Source organism: Hemitrygon akajei, chromosome 2 (assembly GCF_048418815.1).
Source record: "Hemitrygon akajei chromosome 2, sHemAka1.3, whole genome shotgun sequence".
Taxonomy (NCBI): Eukaryota; Metazoa; Chordata; class Chondrichthyes; order Myliobatiformes; family Dasyatidae; genus Hemitrygon; species Hemitrygon akajei.
Genome location: NC_133125.1, coordinates 62,185,958 through 62,211,670, shown reverse-complemented (window position 1 = coordinate 62,211,670; position 25,713 = coordinate 62,185,958). Strand labels below are relative to the sequence as shown.

The 25,713-nt window shown below is 48.9% G+C and overlaps 1 protein-coding gene across 1 annotated transcript; it reads left to right on the top strand.

Moving 5' to 3' along the window:
• The first annotated feature begins 3,195 nt into the window (after window positions 1-3,195).
• LOC140742182 (sialidase-2-like) lies at window positions 3,196-7,817 on the top strand. Its single transcript, XM_073072963.1, has 2 exons — window positions 3,196-3,603; window positions 6,541-7,817. Exons 1-2 carry the CDS (start codon window positions 3,385-3,387, stop codon window positions 7,666-7,668), a joined length of 1,347 nt encoding a protein of 448 aa, XP_072929064.1. The 5' UTR covers window positions 3,196-3,384; the 3' UTR covers window positions 7,669-7,817.
• The last annotated feature ends 17,896 nt before the right edge of the window (window positions 7,818-25,713 follow it).

Sequence of the window (25,713 nt, the reverse complement as noted above, 5' to 3'; positions counted from 1 at the left end):
TTAGTGAATTCTGGGGTAGGGTAATGTAACTGGTGGAAACGTAGGCAATTCACACCACTGACGTTGGGTTGAGGATCAGTTTACGTGGCTGGTCTGACGTTATGTAGTAATTACGTGAAGGGTTTTCGGGCTTGAGTGTTTCTTAAAATGTGTTGTGGTTTTTCTGAAACATAAAACACCTCATTTTGTTTTATTTTCGGAAGTCTACACTCTTCCTTTTCGGTCCTGATGAAGGGTCTCGGCCTGAAACATTGACTGTTTGTTACCCTCTGTGGATGCTGCCTGACCTGCCGGGTTCTCCCGCGTTTATTTGTGTGTTGTAACGTTAATTATTTGCGATGAGGGCGGCAGCCCAAAGGAGGAAACGAATCTTTCATTATTTAGATAATTTTAGATAAACATCTGCATCTCTTTCTTACCAATGCATCTTCTCGGAATTCACAGTTCAGTGAATTTCTAGCAAACAGTTCGGTATCGCAGAGGAGTGCTGTTGACAGAAACAGTCGGACAACTTGGATCCGGGACGGTGACGGTGGGGGTGAGGGTGCGGTGTTCTCACTATTTAATGAGAGGGAATTTGCTCTGGTGGTAACTATTTCTCAGCGGCCGAGACGGGCGGCAGCGTTTTGGACCCGGAGACAGTTACCGACCCGGGGTAAGTGTCTGACGGTCAGAGATGGGGTGAATCGTGCAACTCCTCCTGTTCCCTCCGGAGACAGTGAGAGCGAATCCGGAGCTGGCCGGTGAACCGAGGGGTCAAATACCTTGTCCCATCCTCGTCTCTGTCAGTGGACGCCCCGCCGCTTCTGAGGTGCCCGCGACCAGCGGTTCTCCGGCTCAGCCTTAGCGACCCCCGTCTCTCAGAGCACAAAGCGGCACCAGTCTGTTCTCCCATCCCAATATCCTGGACACTTCCTGTCACTTTCCCTCTTCCTAACTCTACTTTCTGCACAAATCCCAAACAATTGTTTCAACTGCCAGTGATCCTTCACTTCCGTCCGTTCGGAAGGAAGGGTGCCTGTGAATGGGAGAAGCACTGAAGAGGAACTGGCAGACTGGACAAGAGGCATCGGGATTTTTGGTGAATGTTGTGTATCTGATGCGATGCCGGGGTCTTACTGGTTTATATAAAGTTATATTTACAGTAGGTAAGCCCCAAGTTACTGGAGGAAGTGTGTTAGTGTGGATAGCACAGGCTGGAAGGACCGAGCCAATTGAGTACCCCTGGGATCGCTTCCTTCCCCTCAGTTGATTACTACAGTATTTAGATTAATGACCTGGAGGATGGAACAAAATGTGAAGTTCCAAGCTTGCCAATGACCTGGAAATAAGTGGAGACGCCATTTGGTGATGAGGACTTTGTGGATCTGCAAAAGGTTAGATTGAGTGGCTGGGAGAAAAGAGGTGGCGTGGATAAATGTGGGAAGTGTGAACAATCAGAGGATGGATTATTATGGAAATGCAGAGGGATTGCAGATGAGTGAAGTTGAGAGAGCCTGGGGGTTTCAGAACATTCATCACAAAAAGCTAACAGGAAAGTCCAAAAGGTAGCTCAGACGGCAAATTATATTTTGGCGGATGTTGGAAAGCGATTGTGGTTCAAAAAGCAGGTTGTTTATTTTTCATAGTGTTACGGATTCAGGCAACAATAAATATATGAGTTAGGCAGGGGTTTTTATAACAAATAACACGTTTATTAAACACTGAAAACAAACCCCCCAAAAGTAAACAAAACACTAACGTAACCAGAAATCAGCTGCTGTGCGGCAGCTTAAACAGTTCTTAAAGCAATGAAGCTTAAACAGTTCTTAAAGCGATGTTGCAAAAACAGTTCTTCAAAGTAGTATTGCAAAAGTTCAAAATGCTCACAGTCCATTTAAGGGAGAGACTTTTTAAGACAATTTAAGTTCTCTTTCACGTCGTGTTGTTTCGGTTCCCAAGTCGAACTTTTCCCACGAAGAATTTACGTAACAAAACAAAACGGCTTAAAGGCACTGACCTTTCCTTCAAAACACCATTCTCAATTCTTTCTGGTATTTCCCAGGGATTAACACGAGAACAATCAACGAAATCCTTCCGAATGAGGATCAAACAAGGTCGAACCTGTTTCACCGTCGGAATCAATTTTCCTCGATTTTTAACTCCCGAACTCCGATCTTCACTCTCCACTGATTCTCAACTAGCAGTATTGTAAGGAAACTGCTGGCAATGACCTTTTAAACTTTAGGCATTAGATAAAACTTCATCTTTCAACTAAACTGCGTCATAACATTAAATCATGCAGCGGCATGAAGTCAACATGGCAAACCCAGCCACGAATTGTCCCTCCTCACAGGGAGGGGTCCTCCTTTTATACCCCGTAAAAAAAACTGTCACATGACCTCTACTGGCGGGAAAATGACGTCACTCCACCATCATAAGACCATTACCTCAAGTCCAGTATAGCTTCAACCCCAGTCACGTGTCACATGTCACGGGTACGTAACAATAGATGTACAGGGTGAGGTCATGCATGCAAACGGTTTTAGTCGCCTTACTTAAAAAGCATTCAGTAGCAATACAGGTATTCCAAAGCAGATTCAGCAGGAGAATTTCTGAGAGGAGAAGGTTGTCCTAACATCAGTATAGATACCCTCTGACAACACAAAATAGGCCAACTGGTCTGATGCTGCTACTAATTTGTTTTTCGTTACGCATACAGCTGCCCTTGCTTTTCCCAGACCTCCTTGATAAGCCCCTTGCAGTTCTGCCGAGGGTGACATTGAAGAGGGTGAGTCATTTGAAGATGACCAGAGTCTCGGTCATTATTATTAAGAATGTGGAAGATTCTGCATCATCTTTATTGTCATCTCCTAAGACATTAATATTCAGCAGATCAGCAAGCAAGGAGAGAGCACCTCCGACACTGTAGCATTCCCTCAGAGGTGTCAACCTTCAACCCACAGCCTCTTATTTAGAAATATGAATGCACAAACTAATACGATGACTGCTAATCATTAAACAAAAAACTCAGTGTTGATCCAATAGAAGTTATTTATTGGTTTGACATTAAATCAATACTCTTCATTACAATTGGCTCTTTCAGAGAAAAGATTAAAAGGTCATATCCTCTGGTCAGATTTGACGTAGTTATTTGGACATGGAAAAAGACAAGGAAAATTCAAACTATTCAATAACTGAAAGGGAAGAATTCCTTAGTGTGTGGAGGAGGGCAGGGCAGGGACAAGCTGAATTGCTCCTAATAGCGCTGCTATGATCTAGAGAGGCCAAATGCCTGGGCTCCTCACTTATTCAATGTGTACAGTTTAAAACCAAGATTCAGAAGTAATATTGAGGAACTTTCTCCTTCAGCAGAGAAGTTAGTATCTTTTATATAACTACAAAATGTTCTACTTTTCTACCAAGATGGCTTGTTCAGATTCTTTGCACAAAACCGATCTGTTCAAGAAGAAGGGTGGATTTCGAATCCCTGCACTGCTCCACATTCCAGACTCAAACATACTTCTGGCCTTTGCGGAGAGCAGACACGGCCCCAAAGATGAAAGTGCCGACGTCTTGTACCATCAATGCGGCAAATATAATCAATCTTCAAAAGATTTTCAGGTAAGCTAGAAGTAGAAATCCGAGCAAGTAAGCAAATGTGACTATACTTAAAAATACAACCAAACTGAGCAACCTGTTGACAACAGTATGGTTTCATCCAGCATCTTGTGTATGTTGATTCGGTTACAGTGACTGTGTGTATTACTCTGCAACTCACTCAAAATTACGTTCTTTGTAAGGTTTTGATATGTACCACATGTCAATCTTAAACATAGCTTGTGAATTGTCCTCACTGCAGAGGATATGCAGAGGAATGTACTTTTCCTTATTTTGGGAGTGATAAACATTCTACAATTGAATTCATTCGCCCTGTCTTTTGTCCACTTGCAGGAGGCAGCTTCCTTCCTCTCAGCTTTGGACTTGGAAGCTGCTGGCACTACAATACTAAGAAAAAAATCTCAGCTTTTCCCGGTTAGCATTAACTCCCACTTAGTGTGTCTTCACTGTTTGAATGTGGGTGTAACTGGCAAGGTCTTCCTTTTGTTTCTCTCCATAATTACTCATTGGAACACGCTGGGAATTAATTTCATGAGGTATAGCAACCTCTTTGGTGAAGGTTCTCCACAGAAGTTTCCAGAAATTAGCCACTAATGAAGGAATGTCAATATATTCCCACCTCTGGTGGTCTGGGACCTGGGGTGGGTGGGGGGGGGGAGAATTGGTGGCATTTTCTTCAGCTACAACCTTTGTAATTTTAGTTGATGTTGGGTTTGGGAGGTGCTGACAAAACAGGCAAATGATTTCGGCTGGAGTACAGAGAGTTAGGGAAGCAGCTTTGCACTGAATGATGTTCTAATGCTGTTCAAACTATAGTAAGAGTACGTAATCACTTTCTTGACCTGTGATTTAGGGAGTCAAGAGGTGAGTTGGCATAATACCAGTCAGATCAGCAACAGTGTTTGAGTGGCTGGTCTGAATGAAGTGTTTCCCATTATTTTATTTAATGGTGGGGCAGGCTCGATGGGCTGGATGGCCTACTCCTGCTCCTATATCTTATGTTCTCTCTTGGTAGTGATCTTTACCCATCATTGTTACTCAAGCGGCATAAACTTTACTTGGTGTTTATTAGCCTACACCTAGCTTTTATCCAGCTCTTGCTGCATGCTGGGATAAGATGTTTCCTTTTCTGCATTGTTGTGAATGAATTTAACTATAGTGAAAACATCAATTCATATCTCCACTTATGACCATATGGAGCGAGGGGTGGATGGGAAAACAAGCATCTAAAATTACTATTCTGAATTAACTATGCAGTACTAAATCTTGATATTGTAAAGTCGTCATACATTTTAAGGATTAATATTAATTAATCTATAGAAGAAGTAGTTGTAATGTTTCTGGTAGAAGATGTTGTTACTTAAAGAGCGAGGAGTCTGTAGAAGAGGTACTTCCAGGAAAGATCCCTACATTTGCAGATAAATGTGGAATTACCACAGTTTCCTTAACGGTGCTTCATTTCATCTTGCATTTCACCCCTTTTGTCAGTTACTGTCTTCAGTCTTCCACCTGTCACAGACTTCCACTTTCATTCACAATTTGCTCCATCCCAAAAGATGCTCCATCTCCAGTTATTCCCAGTTTTGTTCAACGGTCACCTTATGAGTTGTTAATTGGGAGGGATGTCAGATATAGATTTTTTACACTGAGGGCTGGGTGTGTGGAATGCACTGCAATGAGTGGTGATAGAGGCAGAAACATTAGGAACATTTAAGAGACTCTTAAATAGGCAACTGGATGACAGAAAAATGGAGGGTTATGTGGGAGGGAAGAGTTACATTGATCTTACAGTAGGTTAAAAGGGCCTGTACTGTTCTATGTTCTATGTGTGACAAATCTCATGGTATTCTTGAGGATACAAAGAGAACTGACCAGACACACACATTACTGTTACAAGGGCCGGTCAGAGTCCGGGTTCTCTGTCGTAGGTCATTTGCTTTGTATTTCCCCAAAGCCTTGCCACCGTCTGGGAGGCAGGTCCGATGTGTGATGGGAAATTCTCCAATTCTTTGGATGGGAGAAGATCCAATAACATTTATGAAACCTGATTTTATTTCAGAGGAGACACCTTTTGGTATTGGGTTTACCATCTCTACAGTGGCTGTAGTACATGCTGTCTATTTAATCTCAGTAACTGGTCGTGTCAACTGAGAAACTGAATGCCATATTCCTACTCCACAGTACTACTTCCAAAAGTATCTGAAAGCTAATTAAATCTAAACCATTATAACAATATTATGAGAAATCTTCAACCTTCAAGATAATTTTTCTCTGTCATCCTCTCCAGAGCAATTAAGGAAGGGCAGCAGATGTTGGTTTTGTTATCAGGGTAGAAGGAATGTGAGAAAGCTGGTGCTTGGACACAGAGCCGGAAACTGGAGTACGATGATAACTGGGTGCATGTTTAGACTTTGATGCTTGTTTGTCCTGGGACACTGAGAAGGTTCCCAGGCTCTGAACAAAATACAGGAAAAGGGTTAAATGTGACTCAGGTTCAGGATGTTTGAAACTTGGGGCTGGATTACAATAAAGTAATTAATTTGCTTTAAGAGGAGACAGATCATGCAGATTTAAACAGCTAGAATGGGGAAGGTCAATGCAAAAGATTGCTTGAAGTTAAATTATCACTGCAGATTGATCACGGTGGTTATAAATTGTTAAAAGGTAAATTCCCTTCTGAAGTCAGAGCTGTCTTTTTGTCAAGTGATTAACGTCTGCAGTGGATTGTAGGAAGTGCTGGCAAACAAAAACTGCAGCCATTCTAAAGTCAGTTCATTTAAAGGGGATCAGGACACACATGGCTGAGCTGAATGGGTCAGCTGGCTCTTATTGTTCAGTATTTATGTCATTTCAATGAATGGAAAATCCCCAGGAATTTTTGAATGTTAAAATTGCTAGAATTCTATTCTATCTGACTATGTCTTGGTCTCATTTTTTCAGTGGAATCATGCCACACCTATGAAGTCTGCAAAACTACAGAAATACCGATCCATGAATCCTTGTCCCGTCTATGATAAAGAAAAGAAGACGGTCTTTCTCTTCTTCATTGCGGTCGATGGAAAAACAGAGCAAGAGCAAATCAAAAGTGGAAAAAACGCTGCACATCTTTGTTATGTTACTAGTGGCAACAATGGACAGACGTGGGGTGACACTGTACATCTAACAGACAAATGCAACGGTCCTAAAGCAAAGCCTTGCACGGATGACACCATCAATACATGGGCAACATTTGCTTTGGGTCCAGGCCACGGCATTCAGCTAAAGAATGGCCGTCTTGTTATCCCTGCCAATGCTCACGTGAAAGAGTCCAATAACACCACCAGGGTACGGGCTTTCACTTTCTTCAGTGATGATCATGGGGATTCCTTGCAAATTGGTGAATTTATATCTGGGGAGGAGTGTGGGGAATGCCAGGTGGTGTCATTGGATCAAGGCAACAAATCCAGTGGGCCAGCTTTAATATATTGCAATGCTCGGAACAATAATAGTTGTAAGAATCATCGGGTGGAAGCCTTCAGTCATGATGGTGGAGAAAAATTCAAAGTAGAGGAACTGGTGACACAGCTGGTTGAATGTCCAGGAGGTTGCCATGGCAGCATTATCAGTTTCCCTGCCTCAGACATTTCAAATGTCCGAAACTATCCTGACCTTGTAACATACCACACTCAAAAGGGAGGTGATGCTTCAAATTTTGACATTATATTGTTCTCACACATCACAAACTCCAAGTCACGGAGGGATTTAGGAATTTACCTTTGTACTTATTCTGGTGACGCTCATACCCAGACAAATTCTTATTCTGATGGCCTTCGTACCTGGACAAACCCTTGGGTCTTTTTCCCTCATAAAAGTGCCTACTCAGAACTGGCATTTGTTAAACTTCCTGAGGAAAGAAATCCTATTGTTACTTGTTTGTTTGAATATGGGAAAAACACCGATATGATCTCATTTTGTGTTTTGCAAATTGATGATATTATTGAGAAAACTGTCAAGAGCAAGAAATGTTGTGGGAATCCAGAAGCAGGCAAATGTGCAATTAGCAGATGCTTTTGTTGCTGTTGCTGCTAGCAGCTGGAATAAATTGTGTTTGGGATGCTTGGGTCCCCAGTGATCCCTCAGTTACTTTTTACACACCTTTGCACAGATCATAGCTGCTTTTCTTGAGCTCTACTGATCCCTGGCAATGTAAGCTCGATGTCACACTGTAAGTGCTACTCACATGGAACTATCGATCTGGGGCTTCTGGTTCGGGAAGACCCAGAATTGGATGTTAATCATATGAAATAACCTTCTGGCAGGTTAACTAAATCAAAGGAATTTTGTAATGCTTGCTAGCTTTGAAATAAAAATGCAGATATAACCACAAAAGCACTTTTATTCAATGCAAACAATCACGGCACAACAGGTCTGCACACAACAGGTTGTCAGATTCCACCTGCTGATACCAGAGAACACATGGGAAATTTCCACATTCTGTATTAATGCTGGAGGTAGAGAACAGCAGTCAGTCTGCTAATATCATGCTCAAAAATAAATAAATTTAATAAGTGAGGTCATGCATAGAAACAGTGAGCTTTGAATAACCTTTTATTGAAAAAAGATCAGTCTCTTTCAAAATAGAGATACGCTTTTATGACTATTTCTTAGAGTTTCTCGTGAATCAAAATATTGCAGTAAGTTTCTGCTCTAAAGAATGCAGTGGTCAGTTGTTAATGAAGCAAAGTTGAGTTTGGTTTCTCCAATGTAAAGGTGGTTCCCTCATTGTGCTGATGTTTAAAGCACAAACTCTAATATCTACAGCAACTGAAAGTTGTGTTCATGAAGACAGTGCTTTAGATTTTTTGGATCATTGGGTTCTCTTCCAGGGAGGGTGGGACCAGTACAAATGGGACAGTTTGTACTTAATCTGGAGGGGGAGTCAATATCTTTGCCAGACAGTATAAAGTGTTGCTCCAGGGAGTTTAAACAAGAGTTAGAGGGATGGGAACCAGCATTCCAGCACAGCTAATGTAGTGGGTGTGGGAAAGTAGACGTTAAACATACGTTCAAAGACAGGAATGAAAGGTTGAGCATGGCGTTGCATCTATTTCAATGCAAGGAGTTTAGTCGGTGTAGTGCCCTGGTTCACATCTTTACTGTTAAGCTGTAGGTATTTCATTTAGCAGCTCTGTTCTGCTTTCAGCCTGTTTGGGTTACTGTTGAAGATAAGGGATGATGTGGAATGTGTGCCTTCCAGTTAGCGGGAGGTTTTCTTGGTGAGGGCCAATGAGGTTGGGCTTGAGGTTTTTTTTTTGTTCGAGATGAGATGATGCTGGAGAGAACCGGTTGTAGCATACGATCCAGTGGGAGATGGATTGTGAACGATGTTCAGAATATGGTGTGAGGTTTCACGTTCACCGAGTGCCCAGAGTGTCACTGATAGAGAAGTTCAAGATGAGCTCCCACTTGTGCACATTCGCCTGTTTAATTAGAATGCAACCTTTCCTTTTTGTTATTATTTACTGACCCTTCATTTAAGATTTATTTAATCATATGCAGTGTACTATCAGTTATTTAATTGCATTAATTTGTAACAGGGTGGTAAATTAGGCAGCATCTGCACAAACAGGGGGTTTCTTGGGGGAGGAGGTCTCGCAACTCAATCTCACACGTATGGGGGGGGGGTGCAAAGATTGTCTTCCCTAGACTTACACAGCCAAGGAAAGCAAGAGTGGTTCACAGGTTAAAAAATGAGCTTAGAGCATGGATCAGCATGTGAAGTTAAAATGTTGTAGCTATTAATGAAACTGGGTTGCAATAGGGGAGAACTGGCAGCTGGATGGGATTTAGGGAAGTTTCCTTAATCAGTATACAGAGTTCCTAACTAGAGAGAGTGTGATACTGATGTCCTATTAGGAAATGAGACAGAGTAGGTGACAGAAGAGTATGAAGGGGAACACTTTGGTTTCAAGATAATTATGACGAAGGATAGGACTGGTCCTCAGGTCGAGATTCTAAATCAGAAAAATGCATGACAAAGTGTAAGAGAAATCAGGAGGGCTAAAAGAAGACATGATGTTACTCCGGTAAACAAGGTGAAGGAGAAGCCCAAGGACTTCTACAGATGTATTGGTCTTCTATGTACGGAGCTCAGTGTTTCACGGACGTGGCAGGAAGAACGAACCCAAGTGCAGGACTCTGAGACGGAGGCAGGATCAGGAGGCAGAATCGAGACCGGGCTGAGTCCGGACTAGGGAGGCTTGATTCACGAAGAGATACTGGGTTGAAGACTTGGAGCAAGGTTCCTCTCTTTCTGAGAGTCGACCAACAATCTGGCAAAGGCTGACTGGAGTTGTTGGGGTCTTATCCGCCGGTGGCTAATGGAAACCAGGTGCTGGTGATTGAGAGGAATTGGGAAAGATTGGGAATCAAGTGTGGGGATTAAGGACCAATTAGGGAGGAAGGGAAAAGGTGGGAAATGCCAGCCAGGACCATGACAGTACCCCCTCCTCAAAGGGAGCCTCCCGGCGATTTTCTCGGCTTGTCAGGATGGTCTCGATAAAAGTCCTGGATGAGGGAAGGGTCCAGGATAAAGGAGCGGGGAACCTAGGAACGCTCCTCTGGCCCATACCCTTCCCAATCCACCAAGTACTGGAACCCTCTGCCCCTTCGGCCCACATCCAATAGTCGTCGGACGGTGAAGGCTGGATGGTTGTCAATGATTCGGGCCGGTGGGGGAGTATCGGGCGGTGGACACAAGGGGCTGACCGAGACTGGTTTAACTTGGGAAACATGGAAGGTAGGGTGGATGCGTAGGGAACTTGGTATCTTCAGTCAGACCGCCGTAGGTTTGATAACCCGTTCGACCCTGAACGGACCTAGGAAGCGAGGAGCGAGTTTTCTATGCTCATTCTTGAGTGGAATGTCTTTGGAGGACAGCCATACCAACTGCCCAGGTTGGTACTCCGGTGCCCGGGTCCGGTGTCAGTCAGCTGTCTCCTTGTAGAGATCTGTTGAACGGGCTAGGGCTGCGTGTGTCTCCTCCCAAATCCTGCGGCACCAGCCAATAAGATCGCGGACGGATGGTACAGCAATCTCTGCTTCCTGCGCGGGAAACAACGGGGGCTGGTACCCCAGCAAGCACTCGAACGGGGACTTTCCTATGGCTTTCCTTACCTGGGTCCGGGTCATCTCGTTGGGCTTCTTTTACCACAGACTCGATCTCCCAGGTGAGGGAAGCCACCACGCAGGATGGGGGGGGTGGGGGGGATGATCGTTTCTGGAGTGGAGGTGTCCTCCCTGGCATCATATTGACGGGAGCGCGCGTCCGGCTTTCTGTTCTTGGACCCTGGACGGTAAGTGATGGTAAACTTAAATCGCCCAAAGAATAATGCCCAACGGGCCTGGCGGGAGTTCAGGCGCTTGGCGGTCTGAATATACCCCAGGTTTTTGAGATCTGTCCAGACAACGAATGGGTGCTCTGCCCCCTCCAGCCAGTGCCTCCACTCTTCCATCGCCAGTTTGACCGCCAATAACACTCTATTTCCCACATCATAATTCCGTTCCGCAGGGACAATCGTCAGGAAAAGAAGGCACAGGAGTGAACCTTTTCATCCGTACCCGACCGTTGGGACAGGACTGCTCCTACCGCGGAATCTGAAGCGTCCACCTCCACGATGAATTGTCGGAACGGGTCTGGATGGATCAGGATGGGGGCGGTGGTGAAGCGTCTCTTTACGTTAGTGAATGCCGCTTCCGCTTCGCTGTCCCAAGAAAAGGGTGTGGCCGGGTGAGGGGGGCTGCCACCCGACTGTAGTCCCTGATAAAACGGCGGTAGAAGTTCGCGAGCCCCAGGAACCGTTGGAGTTGCTTGCGGGTCGTGGGCCTAGGCCATTCCTCCACCGCACGGATCTTCTCGGGGTCCGCTCTCACCTGCCCGCCTTCGATTATGTATCCTAGGAAGCTGACCGAAGGGACATGAAACTCACATTTCTCCACCTTCACAAACAGTTGGTTTTCCCACAGCCTCTGAAGGATTCTACGGACATGACGAACATGTTCTTGCAGGCTGTGGGAAAAAAAATCAGAATGCCGTCTAGATAGACAAACACGAAACGGTTAATGAAGTCCCTTAACATATCGTTGATGAAGGCCTGGAAAATGGCAGGGGCATTCGTAAAGCCAAACGGCATTACCAGATATTCAAAATGGCCCAGAGAGGTGTTAAAGGCTGTCTTCCACTCATCCCCTTCTCGTATCCTAACGGGGTGGTAGGTATTCCGTAGGTCCAGCTTGGAAAAGATGGCCATTCCGTGTAGCGGGTCAAAGACTGAACTAATGAGAGGTAAGGGGTACCTGTTCTTAATGGTGATATTGTTCAAGCCTCAATAATCGATGCAGGGGCGAAGCGATCCATCTTTCTTTTCCACAGAGACCCCGGCGGCCACAGGGGAGGAAGAGGGCCTGATGAGGCCGGCTGCGAGGGATTTGCCCAGGTATTTCTCCATGGCCTTCCCTTCTGATCACAATAAATTATAGAGGCGACTGATGGGCAGCGGGGGCCCCAGGGAGAAGGTCGATGGCACAGTCATAAGGCGGTGCGGAGGCAGGGCAAGAGCTCGTTGTTTGCTGAACACCTGTCCCAGGTCGTGGTATTCAGCGGGTACCCGGAGAGGTCAAGGTCTTCGGAGACCGGCGGGGTCGCCGGAGTCTCCCTGGGAGGTGGGGCCGACTGTAGGCAGTGGACGTGACATGCCGGACTCCACCTGGCTATCCTCCCGGTAGTCCAGTCTATCTGGGGATTGTGGTGAACCAGCCATGGGCATCCTAGTACCACCGGGGCTCGAGGCGAGTGGATTAGATTGAATCTAGCCTTCTCTTGGCGGTTATCGGACAGGACTAGTGTTAAGGGCGAAGTGCGGTGGGTTACCCGAGCCAGCAGCCTACCGTCCAGACCCTGGGCTTCCACGGGGGTGGTGAGTGGTTCTCGAGGGATTCCGGTCCGGGCGGCCACGTCTTCATCCATCAGATTCCCCTCGACACCAGAGCCTATCAAGGTGGGCAAGGACAGGGACTGTTGGTTGTAGGGTTACCGTAGCTGGGATCTGCATCCGGGTTTGGGGAACTGAAGGGAGTGTTGTCTGATTCACCAGAACAGTTGAAGCAGGGGCGACACTAGGAGTGGACGGGGAAGAGAGGCTGGCCGAAGGTGGTAAGGTGGGCTATAGGATGCCCCGGGGAGCGGGGCGACCGGCCTTCTCTCTCCGACGTTCTCGAAGTCTGTTATCTAAGCTGGTGGCTAGAGCGATCAAAGCGTCCAGGCTGTTCGCGTCATCCCTGGTCGCTAATTCATCTTTTCTCTTGACCCCGTCGAAACACTTCCTGTAGTGCTTCTTCATTCCACCCAGAGGCAGCCGCTAATGTTCGGAACTCTACAGAGTATTTCGCTACACTTTGTGAGCCCTGACAGAGTCAGAAGGCGCCTAGAGGCATCCTTCCCGCGAATGGGCTGTTCAAACACCTTCCTCATTTCGGAGACGAAGGTGGAGAAGGAGGAACAGACCTCTGGCCGGTTGTCCCAGATCGCGGTGGCCCATGATAAGGCATCCCCTCGTAACAGCCCCATGATGTACGCAATCTTTGATCTTTCTGAGCAGTACGTACGTGGCTGTTGCTCTAAAACCAGAGAGCACTGCAGTAAGAAAGCCCAGCACTTCCCTAGGTCCCCGGCGTAGGGTTCTGGTTTGGGGACATACAGCTCTCGAGGGGATCTTGTTGCCGGTTCTAGGGGCACAGACGGTTCAGATTGCCCGGATGGGTCGGCCAGAGTTCTCGGGGGTTGAGGCAGACCAGGGAAGACGAACAGCTGGTCCACCCGCTCACTGACCTTCCCCACACTTGTGGCCAGAGTATGGAGGTGTTCCGTAACTTCCCGGAGCAATTGGTCCTGGGTGCCCAGCAACCGGCCCTGGCTGGCGAGGGCCTGTTGCATGGGATCCGAGTCCGCTGGGTTCATGGCTGGCTAGATTGTTCTGTTGCACGGATGTGGCAGGAAGAACGTACCCAAGTGCAGGACTCCGACACGGAGGCAGGATCAGGAGGCAGAATCTCCATAGCGAGCACAGAATCGAGACCAGGCGTAGTCAGGACTAGGGAGGCTTGATTCACGAAGAGATACGGGGTTGGAGACTTGGAGCAAGGTTCCTCTCTTTCTGAGAGTCGACCAACAATCTGGCAAGGGCTGACCGGAGCTGTTGGGGTCTTATCCTCCGGTGACTAATGGAAACCAGGTGCTGGTGATTGAGAGGATTTGGGAAAGATTGGGAATCAAGTGTGGGGATTAAGGACCAATTAGGGAGGAAAGGGAAAAGGTGGAAAATGCCAGCCAGGACCATGACACTCAGACATGAGGGAGAGCTGAAAGGGATTTTTTGTATCTGTATTTTCTCAGAAGAAGTACAGAGAGTTTGTAGACGTGAAACAAAACAGTAGTGAGGTGATGGACCATATCTGGATTGCAAAAGAGAAGGTGCTTGCTGTCTTGAGGCAAATTGGGGTTGTTAAGTTCCCATGGATAGACAATGTTTACCCTCAGAGCTTGTGGGACACTCTGGAAATTGCAGGGTCCCTGGCTGAGGTATTTCAAATATCATTAGGCATAGATGAGGTGCTGGAGGACTGAAGGATAGCTATTTATGGACCTTAGCAAAACCTTTGACAAAGTCCCATATGGGAGGCTGGACCAGACGGTTCAGTCACTTGGCATTCAGGATGAGGTAGTAAATTGGATTCAACATTGGCTTAGTGGTAGAAGCCAGAGAGTGGTAGTGGTTGGTTCTCTCTCTGACTGGCAGCCTGTGATTAGCAGTGTGCTGCAGGGATTGGTGCTGGGCCCATTGTTGTTTGTCATCTGAAATAATGACTTGGATGCTAATGTGTTAAACTCAATCAGCAAGTTTGCAGTTGACACTAAGATTGAGGGAGTGGGCTGTAGATCGCTCATCAAGGCAGCGAGAAAGGCTCTCAAACTTTACCATGGGATCTGGACCAGTTGGAAAAATAGACTGAAAAATGGCTGATGGAATTTAATTCAGACCAAGTGTGAGGTGTTGCACTTTGGGAGAACAAACAGGATAGGACTTGTAGAGTAAACGGTAGGGCACTGAAGAGTGCAGGAAAACAGAAGGATCTGGGAATACAGATCTATAATTCCTTGAACGTGGCATTACAGACAGGCTTGTAAAGAGAGCTTTTGGCACATTGGCTTTCATAAATGGAAGTATTGAGTACAGAAGATGGGATGTTATGTTGAAGGTGAACAAGATGCTAGTGAGGTCAATTTGGAGAATTGTGTGCAGTTCTGGTCACCTACCTACAGGAAAGTTATCAATAAGATCGAACCAGTGCAGAGAAAATTCACAATGATATTGCCTGAACTTGAGGACTTGAGTTATAGGGAAAGGTTGAATAGGTTTATTTGGTATTCTACGTGCTAACATAGAGGACAATTCATATTTATAAAGTATAGATAATACTGACTTCCAAACTACAGCATCTGGTCAAACTACGGCGTCAGCAGCGTCTGGTGTTCACCGCTTTTAGCAAATGCATTGTTATGAACTCAGTCCACAGTACTTTGTCAAACAGAAGTTTGGTGGCCGAAGCCATTTGTTAAACCCAAAAATTCACTCTAACAGCCCCTGGTCTTGGCTCTCCTGGACAAAATTAAATTTGTACCAGGAACGGCCAAATCGGCTCTTTCCCTGCAGGCTGCCTGCAGCTTAATCACATTCCTTTGTCTTCAGCACTTTATCCTCTGGTCACTGAAACTCTCCTTTCAGGAGCACCCACATCGATGTACAGGAAGGGTTGGGGTGGCCGCTACGTAAATGTCTGCAAGGACCTCTCCCCGGTGGCACCCCCTTCCAAACTTTCCTGTCGATCACTGGCCCGACTGCTGAAAAGGGCCCAGCTCCTCAGCCTGGGGGTGACTGCTTTCAGATGCCGTGTGCAGTCTGAAATGCCACCGAAGTGGTGGAACTTGCCTTCTCTGCTTTAACTTAAAAATCCCTCCCCATCTATTTTCCAATAATTTTCTATTCTATGCTATAAAATTAATCGTCTACCTTCAGCAACCAGCCTTCTTTACAGAGCACCATCATCACACACTTCAGCAGGTTTTCCAACACGCTCTCAGTGTCTCTGCCACACTCTCGGCGTTTTCTGCCTTTGCGTTTCCTCCGGGTATGTTTTCATCAGCTGTGGTCAGGTCTGGAATGGCCGGCTGGTGTTCCTCTCTTAGATTCCCTGTAATTCCATGGTTACTGGGTATGCTTGATCCCCGCTCTGACTGTGGGAGCAACAAGAGGGTGAGTCCTATGCTTGAACCTGAGTCCAGTGTTTCCACTGGCTGCCTCGCCGAGTCTGTACACACACACACGTATGATTGGTTAAGAGTACCGTCAGTGGTCCTATCCACCTGGGGGCAAACCCCGGCCTTTCCGGCAGCACCCTCACCATGACGTGGTCGCCGGGCTGTGGAAGGACTATCTCCTTTCCCTCTGGCTCTCTCTGATCAGCGATTCGCTGCTGTTGTTTCACTCGGTCCTTCAACACTTTAAGTTGGTTACAAAGCTCTTTCACATATTGTGTCATTCTATCCCTGTAAGCCCCAGGCTCCCCACAACCCATAATTACCCCTTAGGGGAGTCGCATTGCTTGCCCCATCAATAATTCCTAGGGGCTGAGACCCAACGTGCGGATCGGGGTTGCGCGCGATTCCCGGTAATACGTCAACCCATGTTTTTCCCGTCTCAGCTATAGCTTTGGCAATGCATTCTTGATCATTTGGTTCACCCTTTCCACCATCCCTGAACTCTGGGGGTGGTAGGATACATGGAACTGTTGTCGACTGCTTTCCCCGTGAAATGTGCTCCCTGATCTGAATCCACCTGGACTGGGGTTCCCCACCTTGGGAGCATTTCCTGAACTAGGATCCATGCAGCGATGCTGGCGGTCCAGTCCCTTGTTGGTAAAGCCTGTACCCACCGGGTGAAGTGATCCGTAATTACTAGATAGTAGCTTTCCCCCCTGCTTTTTGGCAGGGGCCCTGTGAAGTCTATCTGATTTATTTCCCAGGGTCTCCTCGGCAGAGGCTGATTTGCCAGCTGTAGCTTTCTGCCCTTACCAGGGTTATGCTGGGCACAAATGATACAACGGCGGCAGAATTTCTCAACATCCCCGTCCATCCCTGGCCACCACCAGTCCTGCCGGAGGGTTGTGATCAGGCTCTGCCTTCCCTGATGCCTCGCCCCATGATATAATTTCCATGGTATCTGCCTAATACATGGTGGGCCACCGTGACTCCTTCCTCCCCGTGTGTCCAGCACCCGTCTGGTCCCTCCACGAGTGCTGAGATCCCCAGTAAAAACTTTCGGAAGTAGTTAAACAAACCCATCATCTTCCTCACTCCCCTTACATTGACTGGGCGGGGCATGGAGCTGATGGCCGGACGTCTGTCATCTAACATGTCCTTCCTCCCTTGGGAAATGGTTTAGCCCGGGTACTGTACGGTTTGTTTGCCTATCTGAGCCTGTGTGGACTGATTTTCAACCCCTCATCCTGCAGTACCTCTAAAACACTGGCCATTGCTCCTAAATGGTCTGCTTCATCTTCTGAAGCAATGAGTAGATAATCTGCATATTGTAAGATGGTCGACTGGTAGGGCGTTAAATTGAGCTTTTCCAAAGTCTGCGCCCTGACTTTATGAAAGATGGCCGGGCTACTGTGGAATCCCTGGGGGAGTCTGGTCCACTTATACTGCCGCCCACCCAGGGGGAAGGCAAATCGGTCTTGGGATTCAGGTGCTAAGGGGAGCCCCCAAAACCCACTAGCGATATCCAGGACTGAAAAGATTTATGTTCTGGAGACAGGCCATTCAGGATTGTTGCAAGGTTCGCTCCGATGGGATGCAATCTGGGCCTGGTCTTACTCAGGGCGATATAGTCTATTGTTAACCGGTACGACCCATCAGGTTTCTTTACTGGCCATACAGGTGGGTTAGTAGTGGCCGCAGTCTCTCTGAGTGTCCCCTGCTGTTTAGGTTCCTTCACTACACCCTGGACAGCTGCCAGCGCGTCAGGTTTTATAGGATACTGCCGATGGGGTTTATGCAGGTCCCCATCTATTTTAACTGGCTCTATCTTTACCTGCCCACAATCTTACTTGTGTCTAGCCCACACAGCTGGGAATTGCTAACAAAGTAAACCATACACACCATCCTGGCTCCAGTCTCTCATGATCGGGGCAGCTGCGCCTATTGCCAGCCAGGTTGTGTCTTCTGTTGGTTATACGCGTTCGCTGCCCCTGACTTGTCCATATTATTTCTCCCTTTCCTGAATCTATAAAAGCTCCTGCTTCCCTTAGGATGTCTATTCCAAGGATCGTGCCCTCATTATTTGGACATACCCAGAAATACACTGGAAGCCGCACTCCCAGATTTCTAGTATTTGAGACTCGCTTCTTTCTGCTTTTTCTGTTTTTCCTCCTACTCCCGTAATATAAATAGCCTGTCCGGTTGTTGGCAAGGGTAGGTCAGTTATCCATACCGATGCCTCTGTGTCCAGTGCCGGCCCCCTGTGAACATCCGCGGGTCACCAGCGCTGGCAGTGGAGCCCTACGCCACCTCTTTTTCTGCCCTAGGAGGCGCCGATACTAGCTCTTTGATCTGATCGACAGTGACCGGCTGCTGATGGGTGAGTGACTCGGTGTGTGTCGTGACCTTCGGCCTGGGATTCCCTCCTCCCTTTTGGACACTGTCACCAGCCGTGTCCCGATAGGCCACAGCTGTGGCATATCAACTCCTTCACTGTCTCATACCTGGTCCGGCAGTCCTTTGCTAGATTCCCTGGCTGCCGGCAAGCAAAACAATCTCTGCGGGACATCACAGCAGCTCCATCCAATATACCCACTCAGCAGCTCCATCCACTATACCCACTCAGCAGCTCCATCCACTATACCCACTCAGCAGCTCCATCCACTATACCCACTCAGCAGCTCCATCCACTATACCCACTCAGCAGCTCCATCCACTATACCCACTCAGCAGCTCCATCCACTATACCCACTCAGCAGCTCCATCCACTATACCCACTCAGCAGCTCCATCCACTATACCAACTCAGCTCCGTCCACTATACCCACTCAGCTCCATCCACTATACCCACTCAGCTCCATCCACTATACCCACTCAGCAGCTCCATCCACTATACCCACTCAGCAGCTCCATCCACTATACCCACTCAGCAGCTCCATCCACTATACCCACTCAGCAGCTCCATCCACTATACCAACTCAGCTCCGTCCACTATACCCACTCAGCTCCATCCACTATACCCACTCAGCTCCATCCACTATACCCACTCAGCAGCATCCACTATACCCACTCAGCAGCTCCATCCACTATACCCACTCAGCTCCGTCCACTATACCCACTCAGCTCCGTCCACTATACCCACTCAGCTCCATCCACTATACCAACTCAGCTCCGTCCACTATACCCACTCAGCTCCGTCCACTATACCCACTCAGCTCCATCCACTATACCAACTCAGCTCCGTCCACTATACCCACTCAGCTCCGTCCACTATACCCACTCAGCTCCATCCACTATACCAACTCAGCTCCATCCACTATACCCACTCAGCTCCGTCCACTATACCCACTCAGCAGCTCCATCCACTATACCAACTCAGCTCCGTCCACTATACCCACTCAGCTCCATCCACTATACCCACTCAGCTCCATCCACTATACCCACTCAGCAGCATCCACTATACCCACTCAGCAGCTCCATCCACTATACCCACTCAGCTCCGTCCACTATACCCACTCAGCTCCGTCCACTATACCCACTCAGCAGCTCCATCCACTATACCCACTCAGCAGCTCCATCCACTATACCCACTCAGCAGCTCCGTCCACTATACCCACTCAGCTCCGTCCACTATACCCACTCAGCAGCTCAATCCACTATACCCACTCAGCAGCTCCATCCACTATACCCACTCAGCTCCGTCCACTATACCCACTCAGCTCCGTCCACTATACCCACTCAGCTCCATCCACTATACCCACTCAGCTCCATCCACTATACCCACTCAGCTCCATCCACTATACCCACTCAGCAGCTCCATCCACTGTACCCACTCAGCAGCTCCATCCACTATACCCACTCAGCAGCTCCGTCCACTATACCCACTCAGCAGCTCCATCCACTGTACCCACTCAGCAGCTCCATCCACTGTACCCACTCAGCTCCATCCACTATACCCACTCAGCAGCTCCGTCCACTATATCCACTCAGCAGCTCCATCCACTATACCCACTCAGCTCCGTCCACTATACCCACTCAGCAGCTCCGTCCACTATACCCACTCAGCAGCTCCATCCACTGTACCCACTCAGCAGCTCCGTCCACTATACCCACTCAGCAGCTCCATCCACTATACCCACTCAGCAGCTCCATCCACTATACCCACTCAGCAGCTCCATCCACTATACCCACTCAGCAGCTCCATCCACTATACCCACTCAGCTCCATCCACTATACCCACTCAGCAGCTCCATCCACTATACCCACTCAGCAGCTCCATCCACTATACCCACTCAGCAGCTCCATCCACTATACCCACTCAGCAGCTCCATCCACTATACCCACTCAGCTCCATCCACTGTACCCACTCAGCAGCTCCATCCACTGTACCCACTCAGCAGCTCCATCCACTATACCCACTCAGCAGCTCCATCCACTATACCCACTCAGCAGCTCCATCCACTATACCCACTCAGCAGCTCCATCCACTATACCCACTCAGCAGCTCCATCCACTATACCCACTCAGCAGCTCCATCCACTATACCCACTCATCTCCATCCACTGTACCCACTCAGCAGCTCCATCCACTGTACCCACTCAGCAGCTCCATCCACTATACCCACTCAGCAGCTCCATCCACTATACCCACTCAGCAGCTCCATCCACTATACCCACTCAGCTCCGTCCACTATACCCACTCAGCAGCTCAATCCACTATACCCACTCAGCAGCTCCATCCACTATACCCACTCAGCAGCTCCATCCACTATACCCACTCAGCTCCGTCCACTATACCCACTCAGCTCCGTCCACTATACCCACTCAGCTCCATCCACTATACCCACTCAGCTCCGTCCACTGTACCCACTCAGCAGCTCCATCCACTGTACCCACTCAGCAGCTCCATCCACTATACCCACTCAGCTCCGTCCACTATACCCACTCAGCAGCTCCGTCCACTATACCCACTCAGCAGCTCCATCCACTGTACCCACTCAGCAGCTCCATCCACTATACCCACTCAGCAGCTCCATCCACTATACCCACTCAGCTCCATCCACTATACCCACTCAGCAGCTCCATCCACTATACCCACTCAGCAGCTCCATCCACTATACCCACTCAGCAGCTCCATCCACTATACCCACTCAGCAGCTCCATCCACTATACCCACTCAGCAGCTCCATCCACTATACCCACTCAGCTCCATCCACTATACCCACTCAGCAGCTCCATCCACTATACCCACTCAGCAGCTCCATCCACTATACACACTCAGCAGCTCCATCCACTATACCCACTCAGCAGCTCCATCCACTATACCCACTCAGCAGCTCCATCCACTATACCCACTCAGCTCCATCCACTGTACCCACTCAGCAGCTCCATCCACTGTACCCACTCAGCAGCTCCATCCACTATACCCACTCAGCAGCTCCATCCACTATACCCACTCAGCAGCTCCGTCCACTGTACCCACTCAGCAGCTCCGTCCACTATACCCACTCAGCAGCTCCATCCACTATACCCACTCAGCAGCTCCATCCACTATACCCACTCAGCAGCTCCATCCACTATACCCACTCAGCAGCTCCATCCACTATACCCACTCAGCTCCATCCACTGTACCCACTCAGCAGCTCCATCCACTGTACCCACTCAGCAGCTCCATCCACTATACCCACTCAGCAGCTCCATCCACTATACCCACTCAGCAGCTCCATCCACTATACCCACTCAGCTCCGTCCACTATACCCACTCAGCAGCTCAATCCACTATACCCACTCAGCAGCTCCATCCACTATACCCACTCAGCAGCTCCATCCACTATACCCACTCAGCTCCGTCCACTATACCCACTCAGCAGCTCCATCCACTGTACCCACTCAGCAGCTCCATCCACTATACCCACTCAGCAGCTCCATCCACTATACCCACTCAGCAGCTCCATCCACTATACCCACTCAGCAGCATCCACTATACCCACTCAGCAGCTCCATCCACTATACCCGCTCAGCAGCAGCATCCACTATACCGACTCAGCAGCATCCACTATACCCACTCAGCAGCTCCATCCACTGTACCCACTCAGCAGCTCCATCCACTATACCCACTCAGCTCCGTCCACTATACCCACTCAGCAGCTCAATCCACTATACCCACTCAGCAGCTCCATCCACTATAACCACTCAGCAGCTCCATCCACTATACCCACTCAGCAGCTCCATCCACTATACCCACTCAGCAGCTCCATCCACTATACCCACTCAGCAGCTCCATCCACTATACCCACTCAGCAGCTCAATCCACTATACCCACTCAGCAGCTCCATCCACTATACCCACTCAGCAGCATCCACTATACCCACTCAGCAGCATCCACTATACCCACTCAGCAGCATCCACTATACCCACTCAGCAGCTCCATCCACTATACCCACTCAGCAGCTCCATCCACTATACCCACTCAGCAGCATCCACTATACCCACTCAGCAGCATCCACTATACCCACTCAGCAGCTCCATCCACTATACCCACTCAGCAGCTCCATCCACTATACCCACTCAGCAGCATCCACTATACCCACTCAGCAGCTCCATCCACTATACCCGCTCAGCAGCAGCATCCACTATACCGACTCAGCAGCATCCACTATACCCACTCAGCAGCTCCATCCACTGTACCCACTCAGCAGCTCCATCCACTATACCCACTCAGCTCCGTCCACTATACCCACTCAGCAGCTCAATCCACTATACCCACTCAGCAGCTCCATCCACTATAACCACTCAGCAGCTCCATCCACTATACCCACTCAGCAGCTCCATCCACTATACCCACTCAGCAGCTCCATCCACTATACCGACTCAGCAGCATCCACTATACCCACTCAGCAGCTCCATCCACTGTACCCACTCAGCAGCTCCATCCACTATACCCACTCAGCTCCGTCCACTATACCCACTCAGCAGCTCAATCCACTATACCCACTCAGCAGCTCCATCCACTATAACCACTCAGCAGCTCCATCCACTATACCCACTCAGCAGCTCCATCCACTATACCCACTCAGCAGCTCCATCCACTATACCCACTCAGCAGCTCAATCCACTATACCCACTCAGCAGCTCAATCCACTATACCCACTCAGCAGCTCCATCCACTATACCCACTCAGCAGCATCCACTATACCCACTCAGCAGCATCCACTATACCCACTCAGCAGCATCCACTATACCCACTCAGCAGCTCCATCCACTATACCCACTCAGCAGCTCCATCCACTATACCCACTCAGCAGCATCCACTATACCCACTCAGCAGCATCCACTATACCCACTCAGCAGCTCCATCCACTATACCCACTCAGCAGCTCCATCCACTATACCCACTCAGCTCCATCCACTATACCCACTCAGCAGCATCCACTATACCCACTCAGCAGCATCCACTATACCCACTCAGCAGCTCCATCCACTATACCCACTCAGCAGCTCCATCCACTATACCCACTCAGCAGCATCCACTATACCCACTCAGCAGCTCCATCCACTATACCCACTCAGCAGCTCCATCCACTATACCCACTCAGCTCCATCCACTATAGCCACTCAGCAGCTCCATCCACTATACCCACTCAGCAGCTCCATCCACTATACCCACTCAGCAGCTCCATCCACTATACCCACTCAGCAGCTCCATCCACTATACCCACTCAGCAGCTCCATCCACTATACCCACTCAGCAGCTCCATCCACTATACCCACTCAGCAGCTCCATCCACTATACCCACTCAGCTCCATCCACTATACCCACTCAGCAGCTCCATCCACTATACCCACTCAGCAGCATCCACTATACCCACTCAGCAGCTCCATCCACTATACCCACTCAGCAGCTCCATCCACTATACCCACTCAGCTCCATCCACTATACCCACTCAGCAGCTCCATCCACTATACCCAATCAGCAGCTCCATCCACTATACCCACTCAGCAGCATCCACTATACCCACTCAGCAGCTCCATCCACTATACCCACTCAGCAGCATCCACTATACCCACTCAGCAGCTCCATCCACTATACCCACTCAGCAGCTCCATCCACTATACCCACTCAGCAGCTCCATCCACTATACCCACTCAGCAGCATCCACTATACCCACTCAGCAGCTCCATCCACTATACCCACTCAGCAGCTCCATCCACTATACCCACTCAGCTCCATCCACTATACCCACTCAGCAGCTCCATCCACTATACCCACTCAGCAGCTCCATCCACTATACCCACTCAGCAGCTCCATCCACTATACCCACTCAGTTCCATCCACTATACCCACTCAGCAGCTCCATCCACTATACACACTCAGCAGCTCCATCCACTATACCCACTCAGCAGCTCCATCCACTATACCCACTCAGCAGCATCCACTGTACCCACTCAGCAGCTCTATCCACTATACCCACTCAGCAGCTCCATCCACTGTACCCACTCAGCTCCATCCAGTATACCCACTCAGCAGCTCCATCCACTGTACCCACTCAGCTCCATCCACTATACCCACTCAGCAGCTCCATCCACTGTACCCACTCAGCAGCATCCACTATACCCACTCAGCAGCTCCATCCACTGTACCCACTCAGCTCCATCCACTGTACCCACTCAGCTCCATCCACTATACCCACTCAGCAGCAGCATCCACTATACCCACTCAGCAGCTCCATCCACTGTACCCACTCAGCTCCATTCACTATACCCACTCAGCAGCTCCATCCACTATACCCACTCAGCAGCATCCACTATACCCACTCAGCTCCATCCACTATACCCACTCAGCAGCATCCACTATACCCACTCAGCAGCTCCATCCACTATACCCACTCAGCAGCTCCATCCACTGTACCCACTCAGCTCCATCCACTATACCCACTCAGCTCCTTCCACTGTACCCACTCAGCAGCATCCACTATACCCACTCAGCAGCTCCATCCACTATACCCACTCAGCAGCTCCATCCACTAAACCCACTCAGCAGCATCCACTATACCCACTCAGCAGCTCCATCCACTATACCCACTCAGCAGCTCCATCCACTATACCCACTCAGCAGCTCCATCCACTATACCCACTCAGCTCCATCCACTATACCCACTCAGCAGCATCCACTATACCCACTCAGCAGCTCCATCCACTATACCCACTCAGCAGCTCCATCCACTATACCCACTCAGCAGCTCCATCCACTATACCCACTCAGCAGCTCCATCCACTATACCCACTCAGCAGCTCCATCCACTATACCCACTCAGCAGCATCCACTATACCCACTCAGCAGCATCCACTATACCCACTCAGCTCCATCCACTATACGCACTCAGCAGCTCCATCCACTATACCCACTCAGCAGCTCCATCCACTGTACCCACTCAGCAGCTCCATCCACTATACCCACTCAGCAGCTCCATCCACTATACCCACTCAGCTCCATCCACTATACCCACTCAGCAGCTCCATCCACTATACCCACTCAGCTCCATCCACTATACCCACTCAGCAGCATCCACTGTACCCACTCAGCAGCTCCATCCACTATACCCACTCAGCAGCTCCATCCACTGTACCCACTCAGCAGCTCCATCCACTGTACCCACTCAGCAGCTCCATCCACTATACCCACTCAGCTCCATCCACTATACCCACTCAGCAGCTCCATCCACTATACCCACTCAGCTCCATCCACTATACCCACTCAGCAGCT

What these genes read in the sequence shown, in the direction of transcription:
- LOC140742182 (XM_073072963.1), top strand. Translation starts at nt 3,385, where the DNA reads ATGTTCTACTTTTCTACCAAGATGGCTTGTTCAGATTCTTTGCACAAA. An exon ending in AATCTTCAAAAGATTTTCAG is followed by an intron (nt 3,604 to 6,540) that starts GTAAGCTAGAAG and finishes TCATTTTTTCAG; the next exon opens with TGGAATCATGCCACACCTAT.